Genomic DNA, 13,769 nt, shown 5'->3' with positions numbered 1-13,769 from the left:
ATATTGGATGAACTTTCTGAATTAAGAACTCAGTCTAGTGTTTTCTCTTTTGACAATTTAAAGATGTTATTATTTTCTATCTCAAGATCTGTTTAACATTGAATAGCCTTAACTTTGAAGTTATGAATAAGATATCCATGATGTTTACATAGAAGGCCCTGCTCCTGTTGTACTAATCAGTTAGTGGCGTTTCTTACCTGGGCTTATAATGATGTTCCAACACCTCAGTAGTTACTCTGAATTACCTTTATATTTTTGTTAACTGACGTAGTTTTGTTATTAAGTAATTGGAAGACTTAGTAGGGTAGTCTGTTTGTTCTTTGGTTTAGATTTCATTATGTCTGACTTTCTCTGTATGTTTATTATTTTAGGTTCTTAGGATCTGTTTAGTTGACCCAGGGGAGAGACTAGTATATGTTTGATTTTGGAATATAAGGATTTACTGAAGGCTGCTGAAGGTCATTATTATCAAGGTGCCATTAACTTTGTCTTACACATTGAACCAGATTATTTTAGGTAATAGACTATATGCCAGTCATCAGCCATATATAATGGCAGCCAGACAGATTTTGATACAATACAAAGCAAGTTCTTAATAGTAGTAAGTGACATTTTCTTCATTAAAGATATCTTCTCTTGATTAAAAGAGAAGATGTGCTTCTATAGATTCAAAGATGAATAGTATGAAGAGAATTTAGTAGAGATTTTCCATGTTTTAGCATAATCCCTACTGTACTGAATTTGATTATCTTTGGTCTCCTACTCAGTTTAACTCATAGCACTTTATCAGTAAACAAATTTTTGTCTCTGTTACTTTAGATTTCTCTTAAGGTTGAGATTAATATAAAAATATTTCTATTTCATTACTTTACAATTTAATAATACAAGGTCAAGATAAAGGATTTTCAATTCCCTTATGTGACTTTTGCCATTCTTTAACTAAAGATAAATCTGCTAAGTATTCCCTAAAGGTTTTTAAATTTTTTCTTAGGCTGTATGTCTGCAGTTTCAGACAGTTATGCTAGTGGTTTGTTTAAATTGTGTATGAGTTATGTGTGTATGTGTATAAGCATTAAAAGGAAGTATAAAAAATGAAATATAATAAGTTGAAGCATTCAGGTATAGGTGACTTTTTTCTTTTCTTTTTTTTTTTTTAAATGATTTTTTATTATATTATGTTAGTCACCATACAGTACATCCCCGGTTTCCGATGTAAGGCTCGATGATTCATTAGTTGTGTATAACACCCAGTGCACCATGCAATACGTGCCCTCCTTACTACCCATCACCGGTCTATCCCATTCCCCCACCCCCCTCCCCTCTGAAGTCCTCAGTTTGTTTCTCATAGTCCATAGTCTCTCATGTTTCATTCCCCCTTCTGATTACCCCCCCTTTCTTTATCCCTTTCTTCCCCTACCGATCATCCTAGTTCTTATGTTCCATAGATGAGAGAAATCATATGATAGTTGTCTTTCTCTGCTTGACTTATTTCACTTAGCATTATCTCCTCCAGTGCTGTCCATGTTGTAGCAAATGTTGAGAACTCGTTCCTTCTGATAGCTGAGTAATATTCCATTGTATATATGGACCACAACTTCTTAATCCAGTCATCTGTTGAAGGGCATCTCGGCTCCTTCCACAATTTAGCTATTGTGGACATTGCTGCTATGAACATTGGGGTGCATATGGCCCTTCTCTTCACTACGTCTGTATCTTTGGGGTAAATACCCAGTAGTGCAATGGCTGGATCATAGGGTAGCTCAATTTTTAACTTTTTAAGGGACCTCCACACTGTTTTCCAGAGTGGCTGTATCAACTTGCATTCCCACCAACAATGTAGGAGGGATCCCCTTTCTCCACATCCTCTCCAACAATTGTTGTTTCTTGCCTTGTCTATTTTTGCCATTCTAACTGGCGTAAGGTGGTATCTCAGTGTGGTTTTGATTTGAATTTCCTTGATGGCTAATGATTTTGAACATTTTTTCATGTGTCTGTTAGCCATTTGTATGTCTTCATTGGAAAAGTGTCTGTTCATATCTTCTGCCCATTTTTTGATTTGTTTATTTGTTTCTCGTGTATTGAGTTTGAGGGGTTCTTTGTAGATCTTGGATACCAGTCCTTTATCTGTAGTGTCATTTGCAAATATATTCTCCCATTCCGTGGGCTGCCTCTTAGTTTTTCTGACTGTTTCCTTGGCTGTGCAGAAACTTTTAATCTTGATGAAGTCCCATAAATTCATTTTATCTTTTGTTTCTCTTGCCTTTGGGGATGTATCCTGAAAAAGGTTACTTTGGCCGATGTCGTAGAGGTTGTTGCCTATGTTCTCCTCTAGAATTTTGATGGATTCCTGTCTCACATCGAGGTCTTTCATCCATTTGGAGTTTATTTTTGTGTATGGTGTGAGATAGTGGTCAAGTTTCATTCTCTTGCATGTAGCAGTCCAATTTTCCCAGCACCATTTATTGAAGAGACTGTCTTTTTCCCACCGGATGTTTTTTCCTGCTATATCAAATATTAGTTGCCCAAAGAGCCGAGGGTCCATTTCTGGGCTCTCTATTCTGTTCCATTGGTCTATGTGTCTGTTTTTGTGCCAGTACCATGCTGTCTTTGTGATCACAGCTTTGTAGTACAGCTCGAAATCCGGCATTGTGATGCCCCCAGCTTTGTTTTTCCTTTTCAACAGTTCCTTGGAGATTCGGGGCCTTTTCTGTTTCCATACAAATTTAAGGACTGTTTGTTCCAGTTCTTTGAAAAATGTCCTTGGTATTTTGATCGGGATAGCACTGAAAGTGTAGATTGCTCTGGGTAGCATGGACATTTTAACTACGTTAATTCTTCCGATCCATGAGCATGGAATATCTTTCCATCTTTTTATGTCTTCCTCAATGTCTTTTAAGAGTGATTTATAGTTTCTAGAATATAGGTCCTTTACGTCTCTGGTTAAGTTAATTCCAAGGTAACGTATGGTTTTTGGTGCTATTGTAAATGGGATGGATTCCCTAATTTCTCTTTCTTCGGTCTCGTTATTCGTGTACAGAAATGCAACTGATTTCTGAGCATTTATTTTGTATCCTGCCACGTTACTGAATTGCTCTATAACTTCTAATAGTTTGGGAGTGGCTTCTTTTGGGTTTTCCATATAGAGTATCATGTCATCTGCAAAGAGAGACATTTTGACTTCTTCTTTGCCAATTTGAATACCTTTGATCCCTTTTTGTCGTCTGATTGCTGTTGCAAGGACTTCTAGTACTATGTTGAATAATAGTGGCGAGAGTGGGCATCCTTGTCGAGTTCCTGATCTTAAGGGAAAGGCTTCCAGCTTTTCCCCATTGAGAATAATATTTGCAGTAGGCTTTTCATAGATGGCTTTTATGAGATTGAGAAATGTACCTTCTATTCCTACACTCTGAAGGGTTTTAATCAGGAAAGGATGCTGTATTTTGTCAAATGCTTTTTCGGCATCGATTGAGAGGATCATATGGTTCCTGAGTCTTTTCTTGTTGATATGATGTATCACGCTGATTGATTTGCGAATATTGAACCACGCTTGCATCCCAGGTATGAATCCCACTTGATCGTGATGGATAATCCTTTTAATGTACTGTTGGATTCTGTTAGCAAGTATCTTGTTGAGGATTTTGGCGTCCATATTCATTAGGGAAATCGGTCTGTAATTCTCCTTTGTGATGGGGTCTTTTCCTGGTTTGGGGATCAAGGTAATATTGGCCTCATAGAATGAGTTTGGTAGCTTTCCTTCTGTTTCTATTTTTTGAAATAGCTTTAGGAGAATAGGTATTATTTCTTCTTTGAATGTTTGGTAGAATTCCCCAGGAAAACCGTCCGGGCCTGGAGTTTTGTTATTTGGAAGGTTGTTTATCACTGACTCAATTTCTTCATAAGTAATTGGCCTGTTTAAGGAATCAATTTCTTCCGGTTTCAATCTTGGTAGTTTATAGGTTTCCAGGAAGGATTCCATCTCTTCCAGATTGCTTAGTTTATTGGCATATAGCTGTTGATAAAAATTTCTAATAATCCTTCCAATTTCAATGGTGCTCGTCGTGACCTCTCCTTTTTCATTCATAATTTTAATAATCTGGGTCCTTTCTCTTTTCTTTTGGATAAGTCTTGCCAGTGGTCTGTCAATTTTATTGATTCTCTCAAAGAACCAGCTTCTAGTCCTGTTGATCTGCTCTACTGTACTTCTGGTTTCTGCTTGATTGATTTCAGCTCTAATTTTGGTCAACTGCTTCCTCATGTGTGGATTAGGCCTGTCCCTCTGTTGCTGTTCCAGCTTCTTGAGGTGAGAATATAAAAACTGCATTTTAGATTTTTCTATTCTTTTGAGTGAGGCTTGGATGGCAATGTATTTCCCCCTTAGGACTGCCTTTGCAGTATCCCATAGGTTTTGGACTGTTGTATTTTCATTCTCATTGGTCTCCATAAATTGTTTAATTTGATTTTTGATTTCCTGGTTTATCGAGTCATTCCTGAGCAGGATGGTTCTTAGTCTCCAAGTGTTTGAGTTTCTTCCAAATTTTTCCTTGTGGTTGAGTTCCAATTTCAGAGCGTTGTGGTCTGAGAATATGCAGGGGATAATTTCAATCTTTTGGTATCGGTTGAGACCTGTTTTGTGTCCCAGAACATGGTCTATTCTTGAGAATGTTCCATGGGCATTAGAATAGAATGTGTATTCTTTGGTTCTGGGGTGTAGTGTTCTATATATATCTATGAGGTCCAACTCGTCGAGTATGGCATTCAAAGCCTTTGATTCTTTGCTTAGTTTTTGCCAGGGTGTTCTGTCTATTTCTGATAGTGGAGTGTTGAGGTCCCCTACTATTAATGTATTTTTATTTATATGTCTCTTTATTCTGGTTAAGAGTTGGCTTGTGTATCTTGCTGCTCCCCTGTTGGGGGCATATATATTTATAATTGTCATATCCACTTGTTGAATACTTCCCTTAAGAATAATATAGTGCCCTTCTGCATCTCTAACTATAGTCTGTAGTTTAAAATCCAATTTATCTGATATGAGAATTGCTACCCCAGCTTTCCTTTGAGGTCCATTTGCGTGAAAGATGGTACTCCATCCCCTTACTCTCAGTCTGAATGCATCTTTGGGTTTGAAATGAGTCTCTTGTAGACAGCAAATGGATGGGTCATTTCTTTTTATCCAATCTGCAACCCTGTGGCGTTTTATGGGATGGTTCAAACCATTTACATTAAGACTGATTACTGAGAGATATGATTTTAATGTTGCCATGTTGCCAGTAAAGTCTTTTTTGTATTGGCTGTGACTTTCTGTTCTGTATCACTCTTGGGGCCTTTTTACTTTTATAGAACCCCCCGTAATATCTCCTGTAGGGCTGGTTTCGTGGTTACAAAATTGGTTAGTGACTGGCGATTCTGAAATGTCTTTATTTCTCCATCAATTCTGAATGACAGCCTTGCTGGATAAAGGATCCTTGGCTGCATGTTTTTCTCTGAAAGAGCTTTAAATATGCTCCCCCAACCCTTCTCTCATTCCAGGTCTGTGTAGACAGGTCTGACGTAATTCTGATGCTTTTGCCTTGGTACGTGAGAAATTTCTTTGCCCTGGCCGCTTTCAATACTGTATCCTTGCATCTAATATTTGCGAACTGCACTATGACATGACGTGGCGTAGGTTTGTCATGGTTGAGCTTGGGAGGGGTCCTCTCTGCCTCTTGGACACGAATGTTTGTTTCCCTTGCTAGATTAGGGAAGTTTTCAGCTACAATTTGTTCAAATATCTCTTCTAGACCTCTGTTTTTCTCCACCCCCTCGGGGATGCCGATGATTCTAACATTGGATCGTTTCATTGAGTCAGTAATCTCCCGTAACCTACATTCGTGGGCGTGGATTTTTTTAAGACCATCTTCTATTTACATTTTTTCCTCTATTAACCCATCCTCCAATTCACTAACCCGTTCCTCTGCTTCTGCGACCCTGGCCGTCAGAGCCTCTAGTTTTGCCTGCATTTGGCTCATAGAATTTTTAATTTCTGTCAGGTTCGCTCATTTCTGTCCTTAGGGATTCTATATTCTCAGTAACCTTTTCGTTGATAGTTTTTTCAATTCTACTCATCATTTTGACCATTGTTACTCTGAATTCCATTTCTGATAATTTGGTTACATCCATATCCATTATTTCTGTGGCAGAGGCCACAGAATCACTGTCTTTTCTTTGCTGGGGGGGGCTTCTCCTTCTTGTCATTCTGATGAAGAGAGGTTGCGGGGTTTCCAGAGCCCAAATTATTGACTGGGTCCCAGGCCGTGCCCCTTGTTTTATAGGGATCTTAGGGATGTGGGCTTCTTCTTTAAAGATTTTATTTATTTATTTATGTGGCAGCCAACCAGCGAGAGAGGGAACAGAAGCAGGGGAGTGGGAGAGGAAGAAGCAGGCTCCCAGTGGAGGAGCCCGATGAGGGACTCCTTTCCGGAACGCCGGGATCACGCCCTAAGCCGAAGGCAGGCGCTTAATGACTGCGCCACCCCGGCACCCGGGTTGTGGGCTTCTTGATTTTTCAGCCTGCCTTCTGTGTTCTGGGGGAGGGGCCTGCCGCGCCGATACTCAGGCAGCCCTGTTTGGGTAGAGTCTCCGTGTCCCCTGCGAGGGGGGATGGGGATGGGCACTCTCTGAGCCGGTATTTCCAGGCTTTTGTTCTCTGGCGGCTTTCCCTGGCGGTTTGCTGTGCCTCTTCTGAGAGTCAGAGCAGCAGCGGCCGAATTTCAGCCTCTGTCACAGAACAGAGGGATTGCGGCCCGTTCTCTACTAATGTTCTGGCCACTTTAACTCTGTTTCTGTTGGTGCTGCTCAACCCTGCAGCGTCCGGGATGTGCGCCCCACACCTGGGGTCCCAGCCCTCACTTCCAGGGCCGGCGCGTCTCTGTCCTTTGTGTTTCTAATGCCGCCAGCCGCCAGCCGCCCCGCGCGCGCTCCCGGATCTCCCGGTCTCAGTCTGGATCCAGTGAGCGCACCGGGATTCCGGTGTTCCGCGAGATGCCTGGTGGCGCGCGCACCCGGCTCACGGTCTCGGTCTCAGTCTGCTGTTTTGCGGGTGCCGTCCGCGAGCCCCGCCCGCTCTCCCGTGCAAGTGGCTACCACTTCCCGGCGCCTGAACACAGCGGCTCCCTCCCCCTTCCGTTTATCTTCCGATATCTGTGCACAGTTTCATGGCTCCCCGCTTCGTACCTCAATACTCAGCGCTGGAGATGTTCATTTGTAGAGATCCAGATGCGTCTTCCTGCGTCTCAGGCTGGTTCCGTGGTTGTTTAGGCTGGTCTGGTACCTATCCAGCTCGACTCGGAGGACTGGCTGAAAACGGTGTCTCCTACTCCTCCGCCATCTTAACTCCCTCCTAGGTGACTTTTTTCTTTCAAGAGTTTCCTTAAGGTTCCTATTATAAGCATCTGCCCAGTTATTTTGGAAATGACTTTGAGATCATCTTCAGAAGCATAAATAAAAATTATGTCATAGGCCGAGAAAGGCAGTTGGTATTATTCTTTAGCAAAATCGGTTAAATTCATATCATCTCTCCTGTTTATTTATACAATTAAATTACTCTTTTGATCGTTCTTTAAAAATCATAGGTTTTTTTAAATTTATAATGCCAAGTATTTGTCTTTCAGGTTTCTGCTTCTTACTGACTTTTGTGTCATAAAACCTTTTGCCATGCAAAAACTTTAAATTCTGATTATGCACAGATGGGAGGTTTTTGTTTTTATTCTGCATTCTAGAGATTAGAAACTGGCTTTGAGCAAAGCCAGTTCCTTCATTTTGTCAGGGTCTAAAATCAGACTTCTAGTGTTTAAGCCAAATAACCTTATTTAATAGAAACTAAATAAATGTTTGCTGAACTATAATTACTGCTGTTTATTAGGAACACAACTGCGCACTTTACATAAATTATCATATTTAATCCCTACAGTAAGGAGACGATGAGTACGGTATTCCCAATTTAAAGAGAAGAAGTTTGAAGTTCAGAGAGGATAAGAAACAATGGAAAATCTCAGGACTAGTGAGAGTTTGGGGATTTGAGTGTAGAACTGTCCTATCTTAACTGTATTTTTATGACCTCCTTAAACAATGAATGGCTCTTCAAACTGGCTGCCCTACAAAGGCCGCTGTCACCATCTCCCCTCCTGGCTTTACACAGTTCTTTTCTCATTTTATTTCGTTTGTTTTTCCCCAGACCATTTAGCACACATCTATCTACTTTTATTTCTCTGTAACATACTGATTGATTTATGTTTCCCTTTCTCTTATAGTTTGTAATCTTTTGAGGGAAAACATTTTATGATCTATTTTGTTTTGGTTTTGTCTTTTGTTTGTTTGAAAATTATTATAGTTAGTTCTGGTCTACAACATATTAGGGTTTTTTTTCCAACTTTACTGAGAGATAATTGCCAAATAACATTGTGTAAGTATATGATATACAACATGATGACTTGATATATATATATGTATTGTGAAATGATTACCACAATAAGTCTGGTTAATACATCTGTCACCTCACATAGTTATCATGTATCATTCAATTTGGATATCCATTATTTGGCACTGTGCTTGGCACTTAAAACATCTTTGAATATGTTGATTCATTTTATCAAATATTGTATATTTGTTTTCTCACAAAAATCACATCAGATTTATTTATTAAAATAACAGAAATCAGGGTGCCTGGGTGGCTCAGTTAGTTAAACGACTCACTCTAAATTTTGGCTCAGGTCATGATCTCACAGTTGTAAGATGGAGCCCTGTGTCACGTTCCACACTGGGCGTGGAGCCTGCTTAAGATTCTCTCTCTCTCCCTCTCCCTCTCCCCCTCCCTTTCTGCTCATACACATGCAAGCTCTCTCTCTCTCTAAAAAAAAAAAAGAAAAGAAAAGAAATAATTTCTTTTAGTGAATTTAAACATTCACTTGATTATACAGTGGATACATATGATACATGGTTAGAGAAATATTTATTGATTTAAATAAAATGATAGAATTTGTAAATCCAGATTAATTTGTTTCTTTCAAAATAATCGTCTAGAGAAATAGCATACTTTTTTAAGAATGCTGCTATTTCTTCAGAACCGCTTGGAACTTGTTTTTATTTTCTCAGAATTTATACCTTTTTTGAATATCCTGTATGAAATAAGACCATCTTAAAGGTTCAGAATATTTCTATGTAATCTTTCAAGGAGATAATACTCAGTTGTGTTAGGTTTAGATTTTTTAAGTTATTTATAATAACATCTTAAATATCAGTATACTTTTTCAGAGGTGCTGAACCATGGATTAGAACAATGTTTCTGTCTTTTTTTGTATGAAGACTTAATTTTTTTAGAGTAGTTTATGTTCACAGCAAAATTGAGAGGAAGATACAGATTTCTTATACATCCCCTGCCCCCACACATACATAGACTCTCCCATTAATCAGCATCCTTCACCAGAGTTGTACATTGTTACAATTGATGAACCTATATTTACATATCATCATTCAAAGTCTATAGTTTGTATTACAGTTCACTGTTGGTGCTGTATATTTTGTAGGTTTGGACAAATGTATAATGACGTGTATCCATCATTATAATATCATACAGAGTATTTTCGCTGTCCTAAAAATTCTCTGTGCTCTGCCTGTTCATTTCTCCTACCACTCCTCTGGCAACCACTGATCTTTTTATTGTTTTTTTTTTTTTAAGATTTTATTTATTTATTTGAAAGAGAGAGAAAGAGCGAGAGTGCGTGCATGAGCAGGGTTAGGGGCAGAGGGAGAGGGAGAAACAGACTCCCCACTGAGTGTGAAGCCTGACATGGGGTCTCGATCCCAGGACCCTGAGATCATGACCTAAGCCGAAGTTAGACACTTAACCAACTGAGTCACCCAGGTGCCCCAACTGATCTTTTTGTCTCCATAGTTTTGCCTATTCCAGAATGTCATATGATTGGAATCATACAGTATGTAGCCTTTTCAGATTGACTTTTTTTGTTTGGTAATATGCATTTAAGAGCCCTCTGTGACATTGTGTGGCTCAATAACTCATTTCTTTTTAGCATGTATGTACCGGTTTTTTAAAAAATCTGTGTAGTTAGTGAAGGTAACTACTTGGTTGCTTCCAGGTTTTGGTAATTATGGATAAAACTGCTATAAACATCTGTGTACAGGTTTTTGTGTGAATGTAAGTTTTCAGCTCCTTTGGGTAAATACCAAGGGGTGTGATTGTTGGGTCACATGGTAAAAGTATGTTTAGTTTTGTAAGAAACTGCCAAATGGTCTTCCAAACCATTGTACCATTTGAATTACCATCAGACATTAATGAGAGTTCTGGTTGCTCCACATCCTCAGCAGCATTTGGTGCTTCAGTGGTTTGGATTTTAGTCATTGTAGTAGATATGTAGTAGTATCACGTTATTTTAATTTGCAGTTCCCAAATGACATATGATATGGAGCATCTTTTCATATGCCTATTTGCCATCCATATATGTCTTTGGTGAGGTGTCTGTTCAGATCGTTAGTACATTTTTTTAATTGGGTGGTTTGTTTTTTTATTGTTGAGTTTTAAGAGCTTTTTGTGTATTTTGGTTAATGGTACTTTAAGTCTTTATGTCTTTTGCAAGTATATTCTCCAAGTCTGTGGCTTGTCTTATTCTCTTGACATTGTCTTTCACAGAGCAAATGTTTTGAATTTCATTGAAGTCCAGCTTATTAATTCTGTCTTTCATGATTGTACCTTTGGTGTTGTATCTAAAAAGTCTTGCCAAACCCAAAATCATCTGGGTTTTCTCCTGTGTTACCTTCTGGGAGTTTTATAGTTTTGCATTTTACATTTAGGTCTATAATGAAGTTTGAGTTAATTTTTGTGAAGGGTGTAAAGTCTCTGTTTAGATCCCCCCCTTTTGTTGGGGGGCGGGGCTGGGATGTCCAGATGTTCCAGCACCATTTGTTGTAAAGACTATCCTTTCTCCATTGAGTTGCCTTAGCTCCTTTGATAAAGTTCGTTTGACTGTATTTGTGTGGGTCTGTTTCTGAGCTATATTCTGTTCCATTGTTCTATTTGTCTATTCTTTCACCAATGCCACACTGTCTTGATTACTGTAGCTTTACAGTAAGACTTGAAGAGGTTGGGTAGAATCATTTCTTGAACTTTGTTCTTCAATATTGTGTTTGTTATTGCCATCTTCTTTTGAACAACATGGCTATTAGTATAAAATGAGAGTCCAGAAGACTAGATATTATAATTGTATTGCTAACTTATATTTACAAGGTGTTCCGTAAATGTTGCATTTGAAATGTATACTCACCAGAAATTTTTGTTTACTGGTTTGAAGGAGAGAGAGAGATAGCATATTTGCTGCCATGTCACTATGAACATACCTGTAAATGCCATTTCCTTACATTTATTAATGGTTCAGTATCTTATTTCATATAGTTTAGAGTCTAAATGGTAAGATAAAGATGAACAAATATATGATTACAGTAAGTGATATTTTTAGTGAAGTTAAAATCTTGTTACCTGCACCTTCCATTTCTTCCATTCTTCCATTTCTTCCATTCTTCCATTATGTTGACATTTTTATAATGAGCGTTCTTATGTTGGGTGATTGATGTTCAAACTTTAAGAAGATTGTACCAAACTTTTAGAATTTACACAAGCATTTCTTTTTTGAGGTATAAAATTAATAAGTAAAATATTTTTTCCCATCAAATGTTATAATGAATTAAAATTAAAGTGAAGGGACTGATGTCTTAATCTTTTACAAGTCAGGATTTTTTAAAGGTTATTTTATGAAACATTGTTAATGCAATGGAAAGGAGTTGTTTAGTACTACATGAGACATGATTATGTTTACATCTGAGGCCAGAGATGTTTCTCTCTCTTCTGATCTTTCCTCAGACCTAGCACATTGTCTTGCACAATAAAAATTGAGAAATGAAAAAACCGTTTTTATCTCTTCATACAACTATAAATTTGCAAATGTATTTAAATTCTGTGTTATAGTTGGTGGCCAAAGGAGTAAAGAATTCTGATATGTCTCCACCTTTGGGACAACATGAAGCAGGTGGCTCTCCATTGAAGCAACAGATGAGATCTGTTATTTCTGTGACTTCAGCTTTAAAAGAAGTGGGTATGGTAAGTTACCTAAAATTTGGAACTCCTCAAAGTGAAAGTTTGTTAAAAGGATTAAATTTAATGAAATTACATTAATTCCTAATGTATTAAATTTTTCTAGGGAAAATAAAATAACTTCTTAATATTTTTATGTATGGTTTACTGTGAGTATTGGAGCCTCACTGCTCATAGGTTTATATCTAGGACAACCTAATACATAAAAATAGATATAACTGATTGTCTCTCATTTATACTTTAAAAGAATATTGAACAAATGAAATATATACAGAAATGTACTAAAATAATGCAACAAACATTTTTATACCCCAGCCCTCACAATTAACAAAGGTTCCTTTTTTTTTTAACAAAGATTCATTTTTTATTTAAATAATGTCTCTTTGGTACTTAAATTAATTAACTTTAGGAATAAAGTCCAAGACATGTTTACATTTATTTTTAAATTTTTGTCATAACAAATTTCAGAAGATTTAATATAATTACACTTAATCCACCAATTATTTCTTTTACCTTCTACTTACAAATCTCTGTCATGCTATATGAATACTGGAACAAAGAATTGTGGGCATTAAAAAGTTTAAACTTAGAAGTATGTGTCAGGTGTTCATCTAAAATGTGAAAACTCTGTTCTGGGATTAAAGGAAATAGGCTCATGATACGGAATTTCAGCCTAGAATTTAACACACAGAAGGGAAAAAGTCTACTGAATTACATAACACATTAACTTGATTTTCTCTTGTCTTTTTAATTAATGTCTCTGCCTTTTAATTGCTGAGTTTCATTATGTTTTTGCAGACAACATTGATGTTACTGATACACGAATTTTTTTATAGCCTTTGTGTTTATCTTGAAAATAAGACTCAGTAGGAAAACACAAGTTTCTTGGTCACTGTCAAGAACTTCATGTATGAAACTATTGTTCTTCAAGTAGGTTTAGTCTCCTTTTCTTTCTGATAACGATTTTGCGTGTGCTGCATTGTTCACTTCAACTTTAGATACCACTGTGTGGTTTCCTTCCTGGTACCCAGTCTCACATCTCAACTAGCTGTTCATCTCTCTGGTTGTAGCGACTGCTAATTCCTGACTACTTTATTGGGTAAAATGCTCTTTGTCTCATTTACGTGTATTACTTTACACTGACCACTATACTCTTTTGTATTTTCCTCAAATATTACAAAATTTGAGGTAATCTATATAATGAAATGGTTTTTCTTTATGTGTTATCTTGGTAAATACTGCTTACTTAAAACTTTGAAAAATGCTCTTTCTTACTTTGCATCTTTCAGATACTTTTGCTTCCATAGCTTTCATAACTAATTTCTTCTTTTCATGTGTTTAAAAATTCTCGGTCTAGATCACTATGATTGTACTAATCAAAAGACAGACTTTATATTATTGTTGGTATAAAGGACTCAGAACTTATTTTTATTCTCTTTGCTTATGAAGAGAAGCCAGTTCTCAATTATGTTTGGTAGTATGGCTTAATAGGAATATATATGCATGAAACATAAAGACAGCTTCAAAGTAACACAGCCTAGCCTGAATTACTTTATCCACCAAAACTCCCTAGCTTTAATTAAGAGAGTATATGAATAATCAGTTGGTTAGGTGTCTAACTCTTGATTTCAGCTCA

At 37.4% G+C, this 13,769-nt stretch overlaps 1 protein-coding gene across 12 annotated transcripts in view; it reads left to right on the top strand.

Annotated features, from left to right (window-relative positions):
- The window catches only part of NEK1 (NIMA related kinase 1), a 251,489-nt gene that overhangs the window by 128,818 nt on the left and 108,902 nt on the right, over positions 1-13,769 (top strand). For all 12 annotated transcript variants that reach the window (XM_048212192.2, XM_048212194.2, XM_044379262.3 and 9 more), the window contains one exon: positions 12,008-12,139. In XM_048212192.2, coding sequence (XP_048068149.2) covers positions 12,008-12,139 — 132 coding nt within the window. The remainder of the gene's footprint in view (positions 1-12,007; positions 12,140-13,769) is intronic.

This window comes from Ursus arctos, unplaced genomic scaffold, assembly GCF_023065955.2.
Source record: "Ursus arctos isolate Adak ecotype North America unplaced genomic scaffold, UrsArc2.0 scaffold_11, whole genome shotgun sequence".
Taxonomy (NCBI): domain Eukaryota; kingdom Metazoa; phylum Chordata; class Mammalia; order Carnivora; family Ursidae; genus Ursus; species Ursus arctos.
The sequence above is the reverse complement of the archived record's forward strand: the minus strand, read 5'-3'. Positions and strand labels throughout refer to the sequence as shown.